Source organism: Liolophura sinensis, chromosome 1, assembly GCF_032854445.1.
Source record: "Liolophura sinensis isolate JHLJ2023 chromosome 1, CUHK_Ljap_v2, whole genome shotgun sequence".
NCBI lineage: Eukaryota > Metazoa > Mollusca > Polyplacophora > Chitonida > Chitonidae > Liolophura > Liolophura sinensis.
Window position 1 is genome coordinate 5,253,924 of NC_088295.1, and position 18,949 is coordinate 5,272,872.

General features: G+C 41.9%; 1 protein-coding gene across 1 annotated transcript; it reads left to right on the forward strand.

Annotated features, from left to right (window-relative positions):
* Window positions 1-1,706: 1,706 nt before the first annotated feature.
* Window positions 1,707-18,924, forward strand: LOC135467455 (alpha-L-fucosidase-like). Its single transcript, XM_064745231.1, has 8 exons — window positions 1,707-2,115; window positions 3,962-4,068; window positions 6,487-6,617; window positions 7,174-7,307; window positions 11,293-11,390; window positions 14,809-14,941; window positions 15,929-16,099; window positions 16,542-18,924. The coding sequence occupies exons 1-8, from the start codon at window positions 1,724-1,726 to the stop codon at window positions 16,795-16,797; spliced, it is 1,422 nt and encodes a 473-aa protein (XP_064601301.1). The 5' UTR covers window positions 1,707-1,723; the 3' UTR covers window positions 16,798-18,924.
* The last annotated feature ends 25 nt before the right edge of the window (window positions 18,925-18,949 follow it).

Sequence of the window (18,949 nt, forward strand, 5' to 3'; positions counted from 1 at the left end):
AGCGGTGGAAATCAGTCTTGCAACATTGGAGGCACATCACATGCACTCTAAGTATTCCCTCGTCATCATATGACTGAAAAATTGTTAAGTACGACATTAAACCCCAAGCACTCACTCACTCCTTAAACAAAATGTCGGACCAGTGATAGGATTGATCTATAATAGTTGCGTGTGCCACAGAGGGACATGTTGGACAGGAAAATTTATAAACGACAGAGATTTTGAATTGTAATGGAGTAGGGCCACCAGGTCCACTGATAAACAACGACAAGTTGTTGTCGGCCTTACTTATACGTAAGATACATTGGTTACCAAGGTATTCCCCTCTTTTGTCAAAAAAGGGAAGCCACATCAAGATTTTGATAGGTCTCTCATCTGGCGGTTTGTTCTGTGTTCCAGATTTTGGCAAACCATTTTCTAGTAGACGTTTGGTAGTACATGTAGTGTAGCCATTTTCCAGGAATGAAACTTTGCAATACAATTCAATTCATTATTACAGGCCGCTTTGTCAGAATATATTTTGAGGGCTCTAAATCCAAGAGATCGTACTCATTCTATTCTCCTATTCCAAGGTTCAAAACCATCAAACTGAACATACTGACTACTGTTGGTGGGTTTTCTGTAGACTGATGTCGATGAGGAAGAAACAGGCCTGGGAACTGGGCTAAGTTATTATCGACAAATATCTCTTTGATAATGTAAAGGTGAAAGGGGTGCAGTCTATTGAGGATTTTATCAAAGTATGTGGCTATATTTTTATTTTACTGATAAATATGTATTTAGATATGTCACACTTCCCAGCCCTATAAATATGCCCTTGATCTGTAAAGTGCGCGGCATAATGGAATTATGCACACGTATAGGCCTGCAGCATGCACGATCAGTGGTGCCGGAAGCACTATGGCCTGCTACGGCCATGGCCGTAACACTTTTCGTCCCCCCCCCCCCCCAAAAAAAAGGGGGAGAAAGAAAAAAATCAAAAGTAGAGCCGAACCAATTTAATGGCGACCGACGAAATGAAGGCCTTTACACACACATGCCCACTATGGACTGTTAAGCACATTAAACTGCAATGGATCAACATGTATGTGAAGAAGAAAAAAATCTACATGTACGTGGAGCATAAAACGATTTCAGGGCATCTCCAGTCATCTAGCATCCCAAAGCTTTTTTGTACTGGGACAGTTGATCGAGGTAATGCCGATCTACAATTTGCGTGCGTCAGTTGGATTTGAAGCGTGCTTGGCATACTTGAGATCTGTATACATGCAGGCATGTACCGGTATAGGCCTATATTAGTAACGGTATAGGCCCCAATATTGTACAAGACCTGGGACTATATCATATACCCGTATTAATATATATATATATATATATATATATATATATATATATATGTATATTAATACTGGTAGGCCTATATTATATTAGTCCGGAGTAGGGCCTACGATACAGAAAAGACTTACTGTGTGCAAGACAAAATAAAGATCCATACTGCACACGCGAGATAAAATGTAAAAATAAATAAAGATTTGAAATGCGTGTCATCTTTACACCATAAAGTTGGACCATGGGGTGTATGCCAACGCATTTTTATCTTTCATTTGGCGGCCGCACAGCCCCTTGTCTGAAAATAGGAAGTAACTCCTAGAGTTATCTCCCTTGAGCGTCACGTGCAATCAAGCGATGTTGTGCCTTGAGAGACAGTAGATTTATTTTGACCATGACTTTGACGAGTGATGTTGGATTTTGTGCGAGGCTGTTGTTTGTGGCGCTGTGTCTGGTTCAGCCATGGGTCGGAGCCTACCGCTACCTACCGGAATGGTCCTCATTAGATCAGCGACCCTTGCCGTCCTGGTATGACGAGGCAAAACTGGGGATATTCCTCCACTGGGGCGTGTTTTCTGTGCCCAGTTATGGCCAGAGAAATGTGGGCAATGAAGGAGCTTCGGAGTGGTTCTGGGAATATTGGAAGAATGGTGTCCCAGGAAACGTCATCTATATGGCAGATAATTATCCCCCGGGATTTTCTTATCCCGATTTCGCTCCTAATTTCAAAGCCGAATTCTTTGACCCAAACGAGTGGGCCAGTTTGTTTGAAGCCTCAGGGGCTAAGTGAGTATAGTATGGGGCCTGCTGGTAATGGTAGTAGTAGGCTACATGTGTATATATGGGAGGCGAAGCTTCAGGGGCTAAGTTTGTATAGTATGGGGCCTGCTGGTAATGGTAGTAGTAGGCTACATGTGTATATATGGGAGGCGAAGCTTCAGGGGCTAAGTTTGTATAGTATGGGGCCTGCTGTTAGTGGTAGTAGTAGGCTACATGTGTATGTATGAGAGGCGAAGCCTCAGGGGCTAAGTGAGTACAGTATGGGCCCTGCTGTTAGTGGTAGTAGTAGGCTACATGTGTATGTATGAGAGGCGAAGCCTCAGGGCTAAGTGAGTACAGTATGGGGCCTACTGTTAGTGGTAGTAGTAGGCTACATGTGTATGTATGAGAGGCGAAGCCTCAGGGGCTAAGTGAGTATAGTATGGGGCCTGCTTGTAGTGGTAGTAGTAGGCTACATGTGTATGTATGAGAGGCGAAGCCTCAGGGGCTAAGTGAGTACAGTATGGGCCCTGCTGTTAGTGGTAGTAGTAGGCTACATGTGTATGTATGAGAGGCGAAGCCTCAGGGGCTAAGTGAGTATAGTATGGGGCCTGCTTGTAGTGGTAGTAGTAGGCTACATGTGTATATATGGGAGGCGAAGCCTCAGGGGCTAAGTGAGTATGTATGGGGCCTGCTTGTAGTAGTAGGCTACATGTGTATATATGGGAGGCGAAGCCTCAGGGGCTAAGTGAGTACAGTATGGGGCCTGCTTGTAGTGGTAGTAGTAGGCTACATGTGTATGTATGAGAGGCGAAGCCTCAGGGCTGAGTACAGTATGGGGCCTGCTGGTAATGGTAGTAGTAGGGCTACATGTGTATGTATGGGAGGCGAAACCTCAGGGGCTAAGTGAGTACAGTATGGGGCCTGCTTGTAGTGGTAGTAGTAGGCTACATGTGTATATATGGGAGGCGAAGCCTCAGGGGCTAAGTGAGTATAGTATGGGGCCTGCTTGTAGTGGTAGTAGTAGGCTACATGTGTATGTATGGGAGGCGAAGCCTCAGGGCTAAGTGAGTACAGTATGGGGCCTGCTGGTAATGGTAGTAGTAGGCTACATGTGTATGTATGGGAGGCGAAGCCTCAGGGGCTAAGTGAGTACAGTATGGGGCCTGCTTGTAGTGTAGTAGTAGGCTACTGTGTATGTATGGGAGGCGGAAGCCTCAGGGGGCTAAGTGAGTACAGTATGGGGCCTACTGTAGTGGTAGTAGTAGGCTACATGTGTATGTATGGGAGGCGAAGCCGTCAGGGGGCTAAGTGAGTACAGTATATGGGGGCCTACTTGTAGTGGGTAGTAGTAGGTTACTTGTGTGTATGTATGGGAGGTTAGCTGCTGTGGTTGCTGTCATTATAAAGTACCACATCAAGGGGGTGTGTAATGGGTGGGGGAGCGGGATGATGGGGTTGGAGTGTGCTGGGCAGAGAACGTCATATAATTTTAGATGCTGAAGCAAAACCAGCCAATAATCTGTTAATGCTAGAAAATGTTCTTGCTTGTTTAAGCCCAGCTAATTTAGACGGGCTTCAACACCTCCCCAAGCTTACCTGTATCTCCATAGTACCAGGCAGAGGGATATTAGTGTAATCCAATCAGAAGAAATGGCCAGTTATATAAAGAATTTTGAGATGCAACATAATGTGTCAACTTCTCAATACATAACTATCTTCAAGTTTTAATCATAGTTAATTTTAGATTGTCTGCTGGTAGGCAAAATAAATGGCGCTAGATGTAACTCCTTTGTTGAACTAAGATTTCAGTTTGCTGGCACCTACACGTACAGCAGCTTAACTATACACACATTGTATATAAACCATGCAGATATGTGGTCCTGACCTCCAAGCACCATGAGGGATTCACAAACTGGCCTTCCCCCGTCTCTTGGAACTGGAACGCCATGGATGTGGGACCAGAACGGGACCTTGTGGGTGAGTCACTGAGATGGTTAAAGGTGGAGAAAACATAAAAATGACATATAAAGTTCAGATGAAAGAGTTAATGAAAAAGTTATTCCTAAATGTGGTCTTCAATATTTTTTTTTCCGATTTTTTGTTAAGGAGAAAAAGACACTTGAAAAAAATTTTGTATGGCGGATATTTGGGACCACCTTTTCGTGTTTATAGTCTTTGTTTAAAAATGTTATAAATGAGGATTCAACACAGGTTTAATAAATATTTTTGCACAAGAATTTGTTTTTTTAGTCAACAAATGTATTAAACCTCAATTTGGATCATATTTGTATTATTAATATGTTCATAAATATTATCATAATTTAGGTTAAATACATATGTTTCGATATAAGCTACAAATTTACATTCAAATAAATTTATTAGACAAGTATCACATCCTTTTTTAGAACATCATTTTGCAGCAGTCATCAATACCAAAAGTTGGTCCCAAATACTCACTATACAGAAATATTTTAAAATACCATTTCCTCTTGAAACAAAAATCAAAAAAAAAAAATTAAAGATCATATTTGCAAATAAGTTTTGACGCTGTTTCACCCGATTTTGGCATCATTTTTATGTTTTCTTCTCCTTTAAGGCATGCAGATCTCACATTTTGACATTGTTACATCCTATCTAACATGTTGTGAGGTAATATGACGACAGTGTCACAGCCTATGTCATATTTTGTGAGGTAATGTGATGATAGTATCACAGCCTACATGTATGTCTCATTTGTGGGAAGCAATATGATGACAGTGTCAGAGCATATCTCACATTCTGTTAGATGTTCTGATGATGATGTCAAAGCCTATACCTCACTAGATGTATTATGATGACAGTATCAGAGTGTTCTTATGATGATGTTACAGCCTGTACCTTACTAGATGTATTATGATGACAGTATCACAGTGTTCTGATGATGATGTTACAGCCTGTACCTTACTAGATGTATTATGGTGACAGTATCACAGTGTTCTGATGATGATGTTACAAGCTATACCTCACTAGATGTAATATGGTGACAGTATCATAGTGTTCTGATGATGATGTTACAGGCTATACCTCACTAGATGTATTATGGTGACAGTATCACAGTGTTATGATGATGATGATGTTACAGGCTATACCTCACTAGATGTATTATGATGGCAGTATCACAGTGTTCTGATGATGATGTCACAGGCTATACCTCACTAGATGTATTATGATGACAGTATCACAGTGTTCTGATGATGATGTCACAGGCTATACCTCACTAGATGTATTATGGTGACAGTATCACAGTGACGTGATGATGATGTTACAGGCTATACCTCACTAGATGTATTATGGTGACAGTAGCACAGTGTTCTGATGATGATGTCACAGGCTATATCTCACTAGATGTATTATGGTGACAGTATCACAGTGTTCTGATGATGATGTTACAGCCTATACATCACTAGATGTATTATGGTGACAGTATCACAGTGACGTGATGATGATGTCACAGGCTATACCTCACTAGATGTATTATGGTGACAGTATCACAGTGTTCTGATGATGATGTTACAGGCTATATCTCACTAGATGTATTATGATGACAGTATCACAGTGTTCTGATGATGATGATGTCACAGCCTATACATCGCTTGATGTATTATGATGATGATGTTACAGGCTATATCTCACTAGATGTATTATGGTGACAGTATCACAGTGTTCTGATGATGATGTTACAGGCTATACCTCACTAGATGTATTATGGTGACAGTATCACATTGTTCTGATGATGATGTTACAGGCAATACCTCACTAGATGTATTATGATGACAGTATCACAGTGTTCTGATGATGATGTCACAGGCTATACCTCACTAGATGTATTATGATGACAGTATCACAGTGTTCTGATGATGATGTTACAGGCTATACCTCACTAGATGTATTATGGTGACAGTATCACAGTGTTCTGATGATGATGTCACAGGCTATACCTCACTAGATGTATTATGATGACAGTATCACAGTGTTCTGATGATGATGTTACAGGCTATATCTCACTAGATGTATTATGGTGACAGTATCACAGTGTTCTGATGATGATGGTACAGCCTGTACCTTACTATTAGCACATTGTGTGGGGTATTATGATCACAGTATCACAGTGTTCTGATGATGATGTTACAGCCTATACATCACTAGATGTATTATGATGACAGTATCACGGTGTTCTGATGATGATGGTATTGGATGTGGTATTGGTGCTTTTGCCCATATTTAGTGGTAAACTGTGTTCAATATTCCTAAGAAAGAGGAAGCAGAACCCTTGTTTCATATGAGAAGCCATAAATATTCCGTTACTGTAATATACAGAAGTAATGTGCCTGTAATGTGGTGTTTTTACCTTCTCAGGTGACCTGGCGAATGCTGTGCGCAGCAAGCCTGGCTTACATTGGGGACTGTATCACTCTCTGTTTGAGTGGTTCCACCCTCTCTACCTGAGCGACAAGAAGAACAACTTCACCACTCAGGAGTTTGTGGCTGTAAGTGAAATACCGATGGCCATACATGTATCCATTGTTTGATATATTGTCGGAACACCAAACTGCAGAAATATTGTAACCTGTAATTCATATCATAATTTCATTATATAACAGATTATAATACACAAAATTAACTGAGATAACATGAAGTTTAACCAGGGTGTGCAGAAAAATGGTCACTGAAAAGTCTTCAAATCTTATTGATAAATAAATCAGTGAAGATACTGTATTCTTTCACTGATTCTGTCATAAAAGGTTTAAAAAAAAATATGTAGGTGCATTAGCACTGTAAGCATTGCCTACATAATGATCTGACTCATCACAGCTTTCATAGTTGGAACATCAGCTGTTGCATTCCATTTAATGCAACATCATCTGTTGCATTAAACAGTGTTTATGTTGGTTGTTTGGTTTTTATTTTTCTTTCCCGTTTTTTGTGCTTTTCTTCCAATGCCCTTCACAATAATGAATAGCAAAAGATTTTCCATTAGAGTTGTGTTTGCATCAATATTTCGCATCAAAATAACTGTATAAGATGACTCTGATTGTTTTACAGAGGAAGACCATGCCAGAGTTGTATGAGATTGTGAATGCTTACAAGCCAGAATTGATTTGGTCTGATGGTGATTGGGAAGCCCCTTATAATTATTGGAACTCTACTGAGTTTATAGCATGGCTCTACAATGACAGGTATACGACTTATATACTGCTTAACACTTATGGTTGTATGTGGGTTCAATAATTATGATGAAGTCAACAATTTTTCAGTCATACAATGACAAAGGAAACGTTAGAAGGTATGTAATGTGCTTCCTTGTTGGCGGACAGATTTTCACGGCTTTTTTATCTAGTGCTGCTTCCGAAGGCAAGTAAGACGCCCCGCATGAGCCATTATACTGATACGGGTCAACCTGTCTGAACAGCCTTCATATGTTCCTTAATTCTGTAATACAGAGGTCTACCAGTTTCTCCAATATATTCACCCCCACACTCGCACACTATGTAGTAAATATTTTTTCTGCTTTTATGAGGTTCAGTATCTTTGACATTTTTCAAAATATTACCTAATGCTTTCCTGTATTAAAAACTACCCGAAAATCTTCCTTACGTAAAAATATGTCTTAGTTAGTCTATGTCTTAACTTTTTCACTTAAGCCTGGGACATTTGGTAATTTTATGAGTCGTGTTGGTTTCTCTTCAAGTGTTTTTGTATCACTAACTTTCTTTGATTTGATGATATGATGATTTTTACGTTTTTCATAACCATGGGCTAAGAACACATCAGTTAAGTGATAAAGTTCTTCTTGCAGGCATTCTTTATCACAAACTGTATAGGTATAGGTAATCTATGTAATACCCCAAGTTTAGTTTCATTAGAATGACCTGGTAAATAATGAAACAGAGGGCAGTATGTGTAGTTTTGCCATAAACTGAAGTTCTAATGTTAATCCTGGATTCACCTACTCATTCAACTAAAACATCTAGGAACGGTAGTTTGTGGTTTCCTTCCATCTCCATGGTAAATTGAATAGACTGATGTATGGATTTCAAACATTGTAAGAATGAAGGAGGATTCTGTTTACCATGATCCCATGTTAGAAAGGTGTCATCTACATATGTCAACCATAATTTGGGTTTTTAATATTGGGAAACATTGAAAAATGTCAAAGATATTGAACCTCAAAACAGTAAGAAAACCATCTACGACGTAGCATACGAGTGTGTGGGTGAATATTTTGGAGAAACTGGTAGACCTATTTATCATAGAATTAAGGAACACTTGATTATTAGGTGTAGTGCACCTACTGGAACTCCACACAGTTCATGGTATAGCTCTACAATGACAGGTGTACTGCACCTACTGGAACTCCACACAGTTCATGGTATAGCTCTACAATGACAGGTGTACTGCACCTACTGGAACTCCACACAGTTCATGGTATTGCTCTACAATGACAGGTGTACTGCACCTACTGGAACTCCACACAGTTCATGGTATAGCTCTACAATGACAGGTGTACTGCACCTACTGGAACTCCACACAGTTCATGGTATAGCTCTACAATGACAGGTATACCACACTTACTGGAACTCCACACAGTTCATGGTATAGCTCTACAATGACAGGTGTACTGCACCTACTGGAACTCCACACAGTTCATGGTATAGCTCTACAATGACAGGTGTACTGCACCTACTGGAACTCCACACAGTTCATGGTATAGCTCTACAATGACAGGTGTACTGCACTTACTGGAACTCCACACAGTTCATGGTATAGCTCTACAATGATGGGTATACCACACTTACCAGAACTCTACAGAGTTTATTGTTTGGTTCTGTAATGACAGCTATACCACCCTTGCTGGAATTCCACACAGTTTATTGCTTGGTTCTATAATGACAGGTGTGCCAGACTTACTGAAACCCCACACAGTTTATAGCATGGCTGTACAGTGGCAGGTATACCACACTTACTGGAACACCACACAGTTCATGGTATAGCTCTACAATGACAGGTGTACTGCACCTACTGGAACTCCACACAGTTCATGGTATAGCTCTACAATGCCATCTGTACTGCACCTACTGGAACTCCACACAGTTCATGGTATAGCTCTACAATGACAGGTATACCACACTTACTGGAACTCCACACAGTTCATGGTATAGCTCTACAATGACAGGTGTACTGCACCTACTGGAACTCCACACAGTTCATGGTATAGCTCTACCATGACAGGTGTACTGCACCTACTGGAACTCCACACAGTTCATGGTATAGCTCTACAATGATGGGTATACCACACTTACCAGAACTCTACAGAGTTTATTGTTTGGTTCTGTAATGACAGCTATACCACCCTTGCTGGAATTCCACACAGTTTATTGCTTGGTTCTATAATGACAGGTGTGCCAGACTTGCTGAAACCCCACACAGTTTATAGCATGGCTGTACAGTGGCAGGTATACCACACTTACTGGAACACCACACAGTTCATGGTATAGCTCTACAATGACAGGTGTACTGCACCTACTGGAACTCCACACAGTTCATGGTATAGCTCTACAATGACAGGTGTACTGCACCTACTGGAACTCCACACAGTTCATGGTATAGCTCTACAATGACAGGTATACCACACTTACTGGAACTCCACACAGTTCATGGTATAGCTCTACAATGACAGGTGTACTGCACTTACTGGAACTCCACACAGTTCATGGTATAGCTCTACAATGACAGGTGTACTGCACCTACTGGAACTCCACACAGTTCATGGTATAGCTCTACAATGACAGGTGTACTGCACTTACTGGAACTCCACACAGTTCATGGTATAGCTCTACAATGATGGGTATACCACACTTACCAGAACTCTACAGAGTTTATTGTTTGGTTCTGTAATGACAGCTATACCACCCTTGCTGGAATTCCACACAGTTTATTGCTTGGTTCTATAATGACAGGTGTACCAGACTTATTGAAACTCCACACAGTTTATAGCATGGCTGTACAGTGGCAGGTATACCACACTTACAGGAACTCCACACAGTTTATAGTATTGCTCTACAATGACAGGTATACAGGCACTTACTGGAACACCACACAGTTTATAGTATGGCTGTACAATGACAGGTATACCACACTTACTGGAACTCCACACAGTTTATAGTATGGCTGTACAATGACAGGTATACCACACTTACAGGAATACCACACAGTTTATAGTATGGCTCTACAATGACAGGTATACAGGCACTTACTGGAACTCCACACAGTTTATAGTATGGCTGTACAATGACAGGTATACCACACTTACTGGAACTCCACACAGTTTATAGTATGGCTGTACAATGACAGGTATACCACACTTACTGGAACACCACACTTACTGGAACACCACACAGTTTATAATATGGCTCTACAATGACAGGTATACCACACTTACTGGAACTCCACACAGTTTATAGTATGGCTGTACAATGACAGGTATACCACACTTACTGGAACTCCACACAGTTTATAGTATGGCTGTACAATTACAGGTATACCACACTTACTGGAACACCACACAGTTTATAGTATGGCTCTACAATGACAGGTATACCACACTTACTGGAACTCCACACAGTTTATAACATGGCTCTACAGTGACCAGCACACCGCAATTATGGGAACTCCACACAGTTTATAACATGGTTCTACAACGGCAGATATATCACACTTACTGAAACTCCACACAGTTTATTGCATGGTTCTATAATGACAAGTGTACCAGACTTACCGGAACTGAACACAGTTTATAGCATGGTTCTATATTGACAGGTATACAACACTTCATAGTAGGCCTACTTATAATATGGCTCTGCAGTGGTCAGTATGCCATAGGTAATGAAGCTCAACATAACTTGTATCTCTACAGTGACAGTTTGCCACAAATAGTGTATATAGGATAATTCCTCATATTTAGATAACACTTGGCTTATGTCATTCTATGTGTACAGGATGAATACATCTTTCTCTTTTCCTATTACTACTTCAGTTGAACACACCCAAGTTAAGTTCTCTAGGCTAGACATCAGTAAGCATGTACACTGCACCATTCACGATTCACCAAAGATGTTTGAACCTTAAGTGTGTGTACTGATAAGCAGCATGCTTACTTTGCAGTCCAGTGAAGGACACGATTGTTGTGAATGACCGATGGGGTAAAGGATCAACATGTCAGCATGGTGATTACTACACCTGTTCTGATCGTTTTAATCCAGGTGAGTTGTTGGCCTTCCTTCTGGCTTATCCAGGCTGGTGGGTTGTCGACTTTCCTTCCAAGCTTATCCAGACAGGTGAGTTGTTAACCTTCCTTCCAGGCTTATCCAGACAAGTGAGTTGTTACCGGTACTTCCCAACATGTGATATTATCGTTCCCCTGAAGTTTACATGGTGATCGAAAATTCCTTCCCCTGAATTTACGCGTAGGAGACAGGCTATTGGCACTTGATTGCCTCTTATGTCGACGCCTGGATAGGTGAGCTGTTAACCCTCCTTCCAGGATTATCCAGACAGGTGGGTAGTTGACCTTCCTTTCAGGCTTGTACAGACAGGTCAATTGTTGACCTTCCTTCCAGAATGATCCAGACAGGTGAGTTGTTGACCTTCTCTCCAGGCTTATCCAGACAGGTTAGTTGTTAACCTCCCTCCAGGTTTATCAAGACAGGTGAGTTGTTGACCTTCCTTCCAGACTTATCCAGACAGGTGAGTTGTTGGCCTTCCTTCTAGGCTTATCTAGACAGGTGAGTTCTTGACCTTCCTTCCAGGCTTATCAAAACAAATGAGTTGGCCTTCCTTCCAGACTTATCTAGACAAGTGAGTTGTTGGCATTCCTTCCCGGCTTATCTAGACAAGTGAGTTGTTGGCCCTCCTCCCAGGCTTATCTGGACAGGTGAGTTGTTGGCATTCCTTCCAGGCTTATCCAGACAAGTGAGTTGTTGGCCTTCCTTCCAGGCTTATCCAGACTTATCCAGACAAATGAGTTGTTAGCCCTCCTCCCAGGCTTATCTGGACAGGTGAGTTGTTGACCTTCCTTTCAGGCTTCTCTAGACAGGTGAGTTGTTGGCCTTCCTCTCAGGCTTATCTAGACAGGTGAGTTGTTGACCTTCCTTTCAGGCTTATACAGACAAGTGAGTTGTTGACCTTCCTTCCAGGCTTATCCAGACAAATGAGTTGTTAGCCCTCCTCCCAGGCTTATCTGGACAGGTGAGTTGTTGACCTTCCTTTCAGGCTTCTCTAGACAGGTGAATTGTTGGCCTTCCTCCCAGGCTTATCTAGACAGGTGAGTTGTTGGCCTTCCTTCCAGGCTTCTCTAGACAGGTGAGTTGTTGACCTTCCTTCCAGGCTTATCAAAACAAATGAGTTGTTGGCCTTCCTTCCAGACTTATCTAGACAGGTGAGTTGTTGGCCTTCCTTCCAGGCTTCTCTAGACAGGTGAGTTGTTGGTTTTCCTTCCAGGCTTCTCTAGACAGGTGAGTTGTTGGCCTTCCTTCCAGGCTTATCAAAACAAATGAGTTGTTGGCCTTCCTTCCAGACTTATCTAGACAGATGAGTTGTTGGCCTTCCTTCCAGGCTTCTCTAGACAGGTGAGTTGTTGGCCTTCCTTCCAGGCTTCTCTAGACAGATGAGTTGTTGGCCTTCCTTCCAGGCTTCTCTAGACAGGTGAGTTGTTGGCCTTCCTTCCAGGCTTATCCAGACAAGTGAGTTATTGACCTTCCTTCCAGGCTTATCTGGACAGGTGAGTTGTTGACCTTCCTTTCCGGCTTCTCTAGACAGGTGAGTTGTTGGCCTTCCTTCCAGGCTTCTCTAGACAGGTGAGTTGTTGGCCTTCCTTCCAGGCTTCTCTAGACAGATGAGTTGTTAGCACTCCTCCCAGGCTTATCTGGACAGGTGAGTTGTTGGCCTTCCTTCCAGGCTTCTCTAGACAGATGAGTTGTTAGCACTCCTCCCAGGCTTATCTGGACAGGTGAGTTGTTGGCCTTCCTTCCAGGCTTATCAAAACAAATGAGTTGTTGGCCTTCCTTCCAGACTTATCTAGACAGGTGAGTTGTTGGCCTTCCTTCCAGGCTTCTCTAGACAGGTGAGTTGTTGGTCTTCCTTCCAGGCTTCTCTAGACAGATGAGTTGTTGGCCTTCCTTCCAGGCTTATCCAGACAAGTGAGTTGTTGACCTTCCTTCCAGGCTTATCTGGACAGGTGAGTTGTTGACCTTCCTTTCAGGCTTCTCTAGACAGATGAGTTGTTGGCCTTCCTTCCAGGCTTATCTAGACAGGTGAGTTGTTGGCCTTCCTTCCAGGCTTCTCTAGACAGGTGAGTTGTTGGCCTTCCTTCCAGGCTTCTCTAGACAGATGAGTTGTTGGCCTTCCTTCCAGGCTTCTCTAGACAGGTGAGTTGTTGGCCTTCCTTCCAGGCTTCTCTAGACAGATGAGTTGTTGGCCTTCCTTCCAGGCTTATCCAGACAAGTGAGTTATTGACCTTCCTTCCAGGCTTCTCTAGACAGGTGAGTTGTTGACCTTCCTTTCAGGCTTCTCTAGACAGGTGAGTTGTTGGCCTTCCTTCCAGGCTTATCTAGACAGGTGAGTTGTTGGCCTTCCTTCCAGGCTTCTCTAGACAGGTGAGTTGTTGGCCTTCCTTCCAGGCTTCTCTAGACAGATGAGTTGTTGGCCTTCCTTCCAGGCTTCTCTAGACAGGTGAGTTGTTGGCCTTCCTTCTAGGCTTATCTAGACAGGTGAGTTGTTGACCTTCGTTCCAGGCTTATCTAGACAGGTGAGTTGTCGACCTTCCTTCCAGGCTTCCAGACAGGTGAGTTGTCGACCTTCCAGGCTCATGAAGAAAGGTATTTAAATTTTGTGTTAATGTAGGCGGCGGGGTATAATTATACTGGAAACACCCATTCTATCCATCTGTCTGTCGACACGATTTTGTCCATGCATCTCCCCCCAAACTGCTATGCTGATTTTGATGAAACTTACATGTACCATACATCTTACCTGTCACCTGAATTTGTGCTCGCTGAGGTTTAATGACAGTCAGGTGATTTTTTTCATAACTACACCCATTAAGGACTGCAGATTTTGTTCATACAACCCCTCATAAAGTACTGAACGTATTTCCATGAAACTTGGCATACATCTTCCCTATAATCTTAACTTGTGCATGCTTAAGTTCAGTTAGAAATGGGTAGTTATTTTAATAATTACTCCAGTTCAGGTACTTAATGCATTGTCATTTACACTTTGTTCTCTTTTGATTGTTACATTTCTCCATTCAAACTGGATGTACATGTAGTGCAATCAGTGCACACCATGCCTGTGGGTGAAACTCTGTCACATGGGAGACAGATTATAAGTTACATGTCAAGGGTTAACATACTTGTTGTGGTTACTTCCATTTATCAAACTGATCTATGTAGTATAACAGTCCTCAGTATGATGGTGAACCCAAATGAAGGAAATATATTAGTTAATTGAAGGATCTAGACTCTAGGATCTGGAAAGAAAACAGTCTATAAGTGGAATTAAGATGTGAGCTAATATATACAGTGTATTCTCTGTGAATAATGAAGTAATAAACCATTCAGTGTGTGTCTCTGTGGTATTCAGTTCATGTTAACAGGATTTTGTGCTGGCTTTTTTCTACAGGTATCCTACAGAAACACAAATGGGAGAATGCCATGACGATTGATAAGAACTCCTGGGGGTACCGTCGTAATGCTAGGCTCTCTGACTACCTGACCATTGAGGAGCTACTGAACACGCTGGTCATCACCGTCAGGTCAGTTCTGGTAACTATACCTGACCATTGAGAAGTTATAGACCACTCTGGTCACCCCTGTGGGGTCAGTGCTGGTCACTCTAACTGACCATTGAGGAGTTATTGACCAATCTGGTCAACCCTGTGGGGTCAGTGCTGGTCACTTTAACTGACAATAAGATTACTGACAACTCTGGTCATCACCGTCACATCAGTGCTGGTTACTGTACCTGACCACTGAGGAGCTTCTCACTATTTTGGTCATTACTGTCAGGTGAGTACTGGTGACTTTGCATGACCATAGAGGCGTTACTGACTATTCTCGTCATCCCCATCAGGTCAGTGCTGGTCACTGTAAGTGGCCACTGAGCAATTAGTGACCACACTAGTCATCACATAGTGCACACTTCAATACAGTGTAGTGCACGCTTCAATACAGTGTAGTGCACACTTCAGTACAGTGTAGTGTACACTTCAGTACAGTGTAGTGTACACTTCAATCCAGTGTAGTGCACACTTCAATACAGTGAAGTGTACGCTTCAATCCAGTGTATTGTACGCTTCAGTACAGTGCAGTGCACGCTTCAGTCCAGTGCAGTGCACGCTTCAGTCCAGTGTAGTGTACGCTTCAGTCCCGTGTAGTGCACACTTCAGTCCAGTATAGTGCACGCTTCAATCCAGTGTAGTGCATGCTTCAGTTCAGTGTAGTGCACGCTTCAATCCAGTATAGTGCACTCTTCAGTCCAGTGTAGTGCACACTTCAATCCAGTGTAGTGCACACTTCAGTCCAGTGTAGTGCACGCTTCAATCCAGTGTAGTGTACGCTGGTTCAATCCTGGACTTAAGCAGTTGTTGATGTATCCTGGGGGTGTGGGTAAGTATACGGTTGTGGTAGTATCATAATGCTAGGATTTGCATGTCTGCATGTGTTGATTACTTCATGTGAATACATATATTGACTCATTGATGTTCCATCTTTGGAGTAAAACACAGTACTTGTGATTACAGCACTGGGGGAAATATGCTTATGAATGTGGGTCCGTCGGCTGACGGGAGAATAGCGCCCATATTTGAGGAGAGACTTCGTCAGATGGGGCAGTGGTTGTCTGTGAACGGGGAGAGCATTTACAGCACGAAGCCATGGCGTTTTCAGAATGATACGGTCACTCCAGATGTCTGGTAAGATGCATGAATTCTCCTCCCTGTACATTTGTGTAGTTTTACTTCTCTGCTGTTTCTTTTTATTCTTTTTTTTGAGTTGTGAAGTATGCTGATTCTAGTAGAACTAATCTAACACTTGCTGGTCCAGTCCATCTAGTATAGCGGTGAAAACATTTATGTACTTATTTGAATAGTGTTCTGTGTTGTACTGTGTTGAGTATTTAGACTCCTACAATAGCGACCAGCTTTATGGTGGGAGAAAACCAGGCAAAGCCTACGGGAAGCCCACGACTATCCACACGTTGCTTGCACGTCTTCGCACATACGTGCAGAGGGGCCCAGCATAGACAGTGAAGGCATGACAGCAGTTTAATCCTGTGATTGTATAAGTAGTTTGTGAAAGTACATGTATATGTATGCGATGTATCAGCACTGACCATTCCTTCTGGTGTTTAAACAGGTACACCTCACGACCAGTAGGCACCCGCTCTACTGTCTACGCAATCGCTCTCAGCTGGCCTAAGAATAACCAGCTTTATCTGGATGCCCCCATCACCACCTCAGCCACCAATGTGACCTTACTGGGATACCCTAACCCACTGCGATGGAGTCCAGGCTCGCTGGAGGGGATCAGGATTACAGTGCCTGCCCTCAATGTGAACGAGCTGCCCTGTCAGTGGGCCTGGGTCTTCAGGATGGAAGGTCTCGAGTTCTAAACTGGCCACTGCAGCAATACTCAGCACATTCCAGCTAAACCAGAATAAAGTTCGTCAGCCATCAGAATCTATTGCTGGATTATGATCATGAGAAGTCTGCTTCTGGAACTCTAACTCATTCCACAAAGTCATGTTTGACTGAATTCCAAATTGGGAATATTAGGTGTGGACTTTTTTTTTTCGAGCAGTCATATGTTGTACTTGAGCCAATTGCTGTGATGACATGCGTAACCCTTGATTATGTGATTTTTTAAGCACATCTAAACTTCAGGATAAGCCTACACAAGCTATTAGTGAACCGCCCCTGAGCATTCCTCTGCACTTCCTGACACCGAGCACCCCAGGGGTAGAGTGTGGGGTTCTTAGGTATGATCATAGTGTCCTGTTCTGTTGTCTGTTTGGTTTTGTTTATGAATTAAATTATCTGGGTAGCTTTTCTGTGATCATGCCTTACAGGTGTAAATGTTTTTTTTATTAATTTGTAAGTGTAAATATTTCTGAATCTGTATAATGAGAGTATTCCAACTTGTTTCACCATCATGACAGTTTTGCATTGTAAGGATAACTGATGGGCCTATTTAATCATTAATTTAGATGAATTGTACATGAGTATATTTTTGTACCATTCTGAAATTTGTTGTACTTCTTCTGTGATATGTTATTCTAATATGAAATACAAATATTGACTGTAATATTGATGCCTGGCGAACATAATCAGAACATACTGGTAGTGCTGGAGAATGAACAGACTGGTAGTGCTGGAGAGTGAACATGCTGGTACTGCTGGAGAGTGAACATACTGGTAGTGCTGGAGAGTGAAACCTTGTATTCTCCACATATGTGATGGTTAGGAATGAAGACCTAAAAAGTAGGCAGTTTGGCTGGTCATTCGTCTTTCATGCCACATGTGAGAAAACTTTACCTCTGAAAAACCTTTCAGAGCGACCAGTTATACAAAGAGTTAGTTTAGATATCTATACGTCCTGCAGTTTCTGGTTTCCAACAGTGGCGTATGAAACTAAGTAAATACCTATTAAATACAAAGCTAATGCAAATACATGTAGTAGAGAGTAGTTTGCTTAGTAATGTCACATGTAAATGAATAGGTCTGGCAGCAACCTGTGGATGGTCATGTGTTTCCTTCCACCATAATGCTGGCCGCCGTCGTATAAGTGAAATATTCTTGAGTACGGCGTAAAACACAAATCAAATAAATGTAAATGAATATTAGGCAGGTTTTTTTTTTATTTTGAATTAGATGACAATATCACTGTTTAAGGGATAAACCACTTGTATTAGATGGCTTCTTGAGTACCACAGTATTGATCAGTAATGAATATTTAGTGATGTGAGTGCCCCAGATGCTGAGTAGTGCACCAACAGAGCTGACGGACCATCGCGTCGCATGGTGTCCGGACACAGACGGAGAAGAGAGCGTGATTCTGTCTAGTTCTACAGTCTGTTAGACCAAGAGATGTAGAAAACTTATCTGATAGCGGTACAGAAAACTGTCAACAACGTAAAGAATATTGATCTCAAATATCTCAAATGAGTCTTTGTACAATGTGTTATGTAAATCATCTTTTTCTGTGAACATTTGAAACAAAACAATTTTACAGTGTATTTGTCAATTTCACCTTATCTGTATACGTATATTTAACATGGCAGTTTGCAGCCTATCTTGTTTATGATTGTACCGGTAGCACAAGAAACTTTCACCATGCATTTCAGCATACCTTACTCCAAGATTTCAGCTTACTGACAGCTGATTCCTGTGGATTTCTCTTCAAGATTGAACTGATATCACATATGTCACTGTGGAGGTCATTCCTAATAACTTAAGTACCGGTAACCAAGGTTAGTGCGAAGGTGATGTAAAAGATAAATATGGCCAACATATAGGCGTTGCGGCGGCAAGGCGACCAATATATCTTTCGTGACCTCGATCGGCTCTCTAAGCAAAAGATATAGGGTCCTGAAATGGTAGACAGTTCCATAATTATCGAGCACCGTACTGGGTTACTTGGTGAGATAACTACAAAATTAAATCATCAAAATCTACTGGAACACTTTTAGATTACTTGTTTAAGAATTACTAAACATTAAAATCCCTCAAACTTGTTCTGTATTAATTGGTCTGGGATGAATGAAG

Coding starts and splice junctions, on each gene's coding strand:
- LOC135467455 (XM_064745231.1), top strand. CDS start 1,724: ATGACTTTGACGAGTGATGTTGGATTTTGTGCGAGGCTGTTGTTTGTG. Junction 2,116..3,961: donor TTTGAAGCCTCAGGGGCTAA/GTGAGTATAGTA, acceptor TAAACCATGCAG/ATATGTGGTCCTGACCTCCA. Junction 7,308..11,292: donor GCATGGCTCTACAATGACAG/GTATACGACTTA, acceptor CTTACTTTGCAG/TCCAGTGAAGGACACGATTG.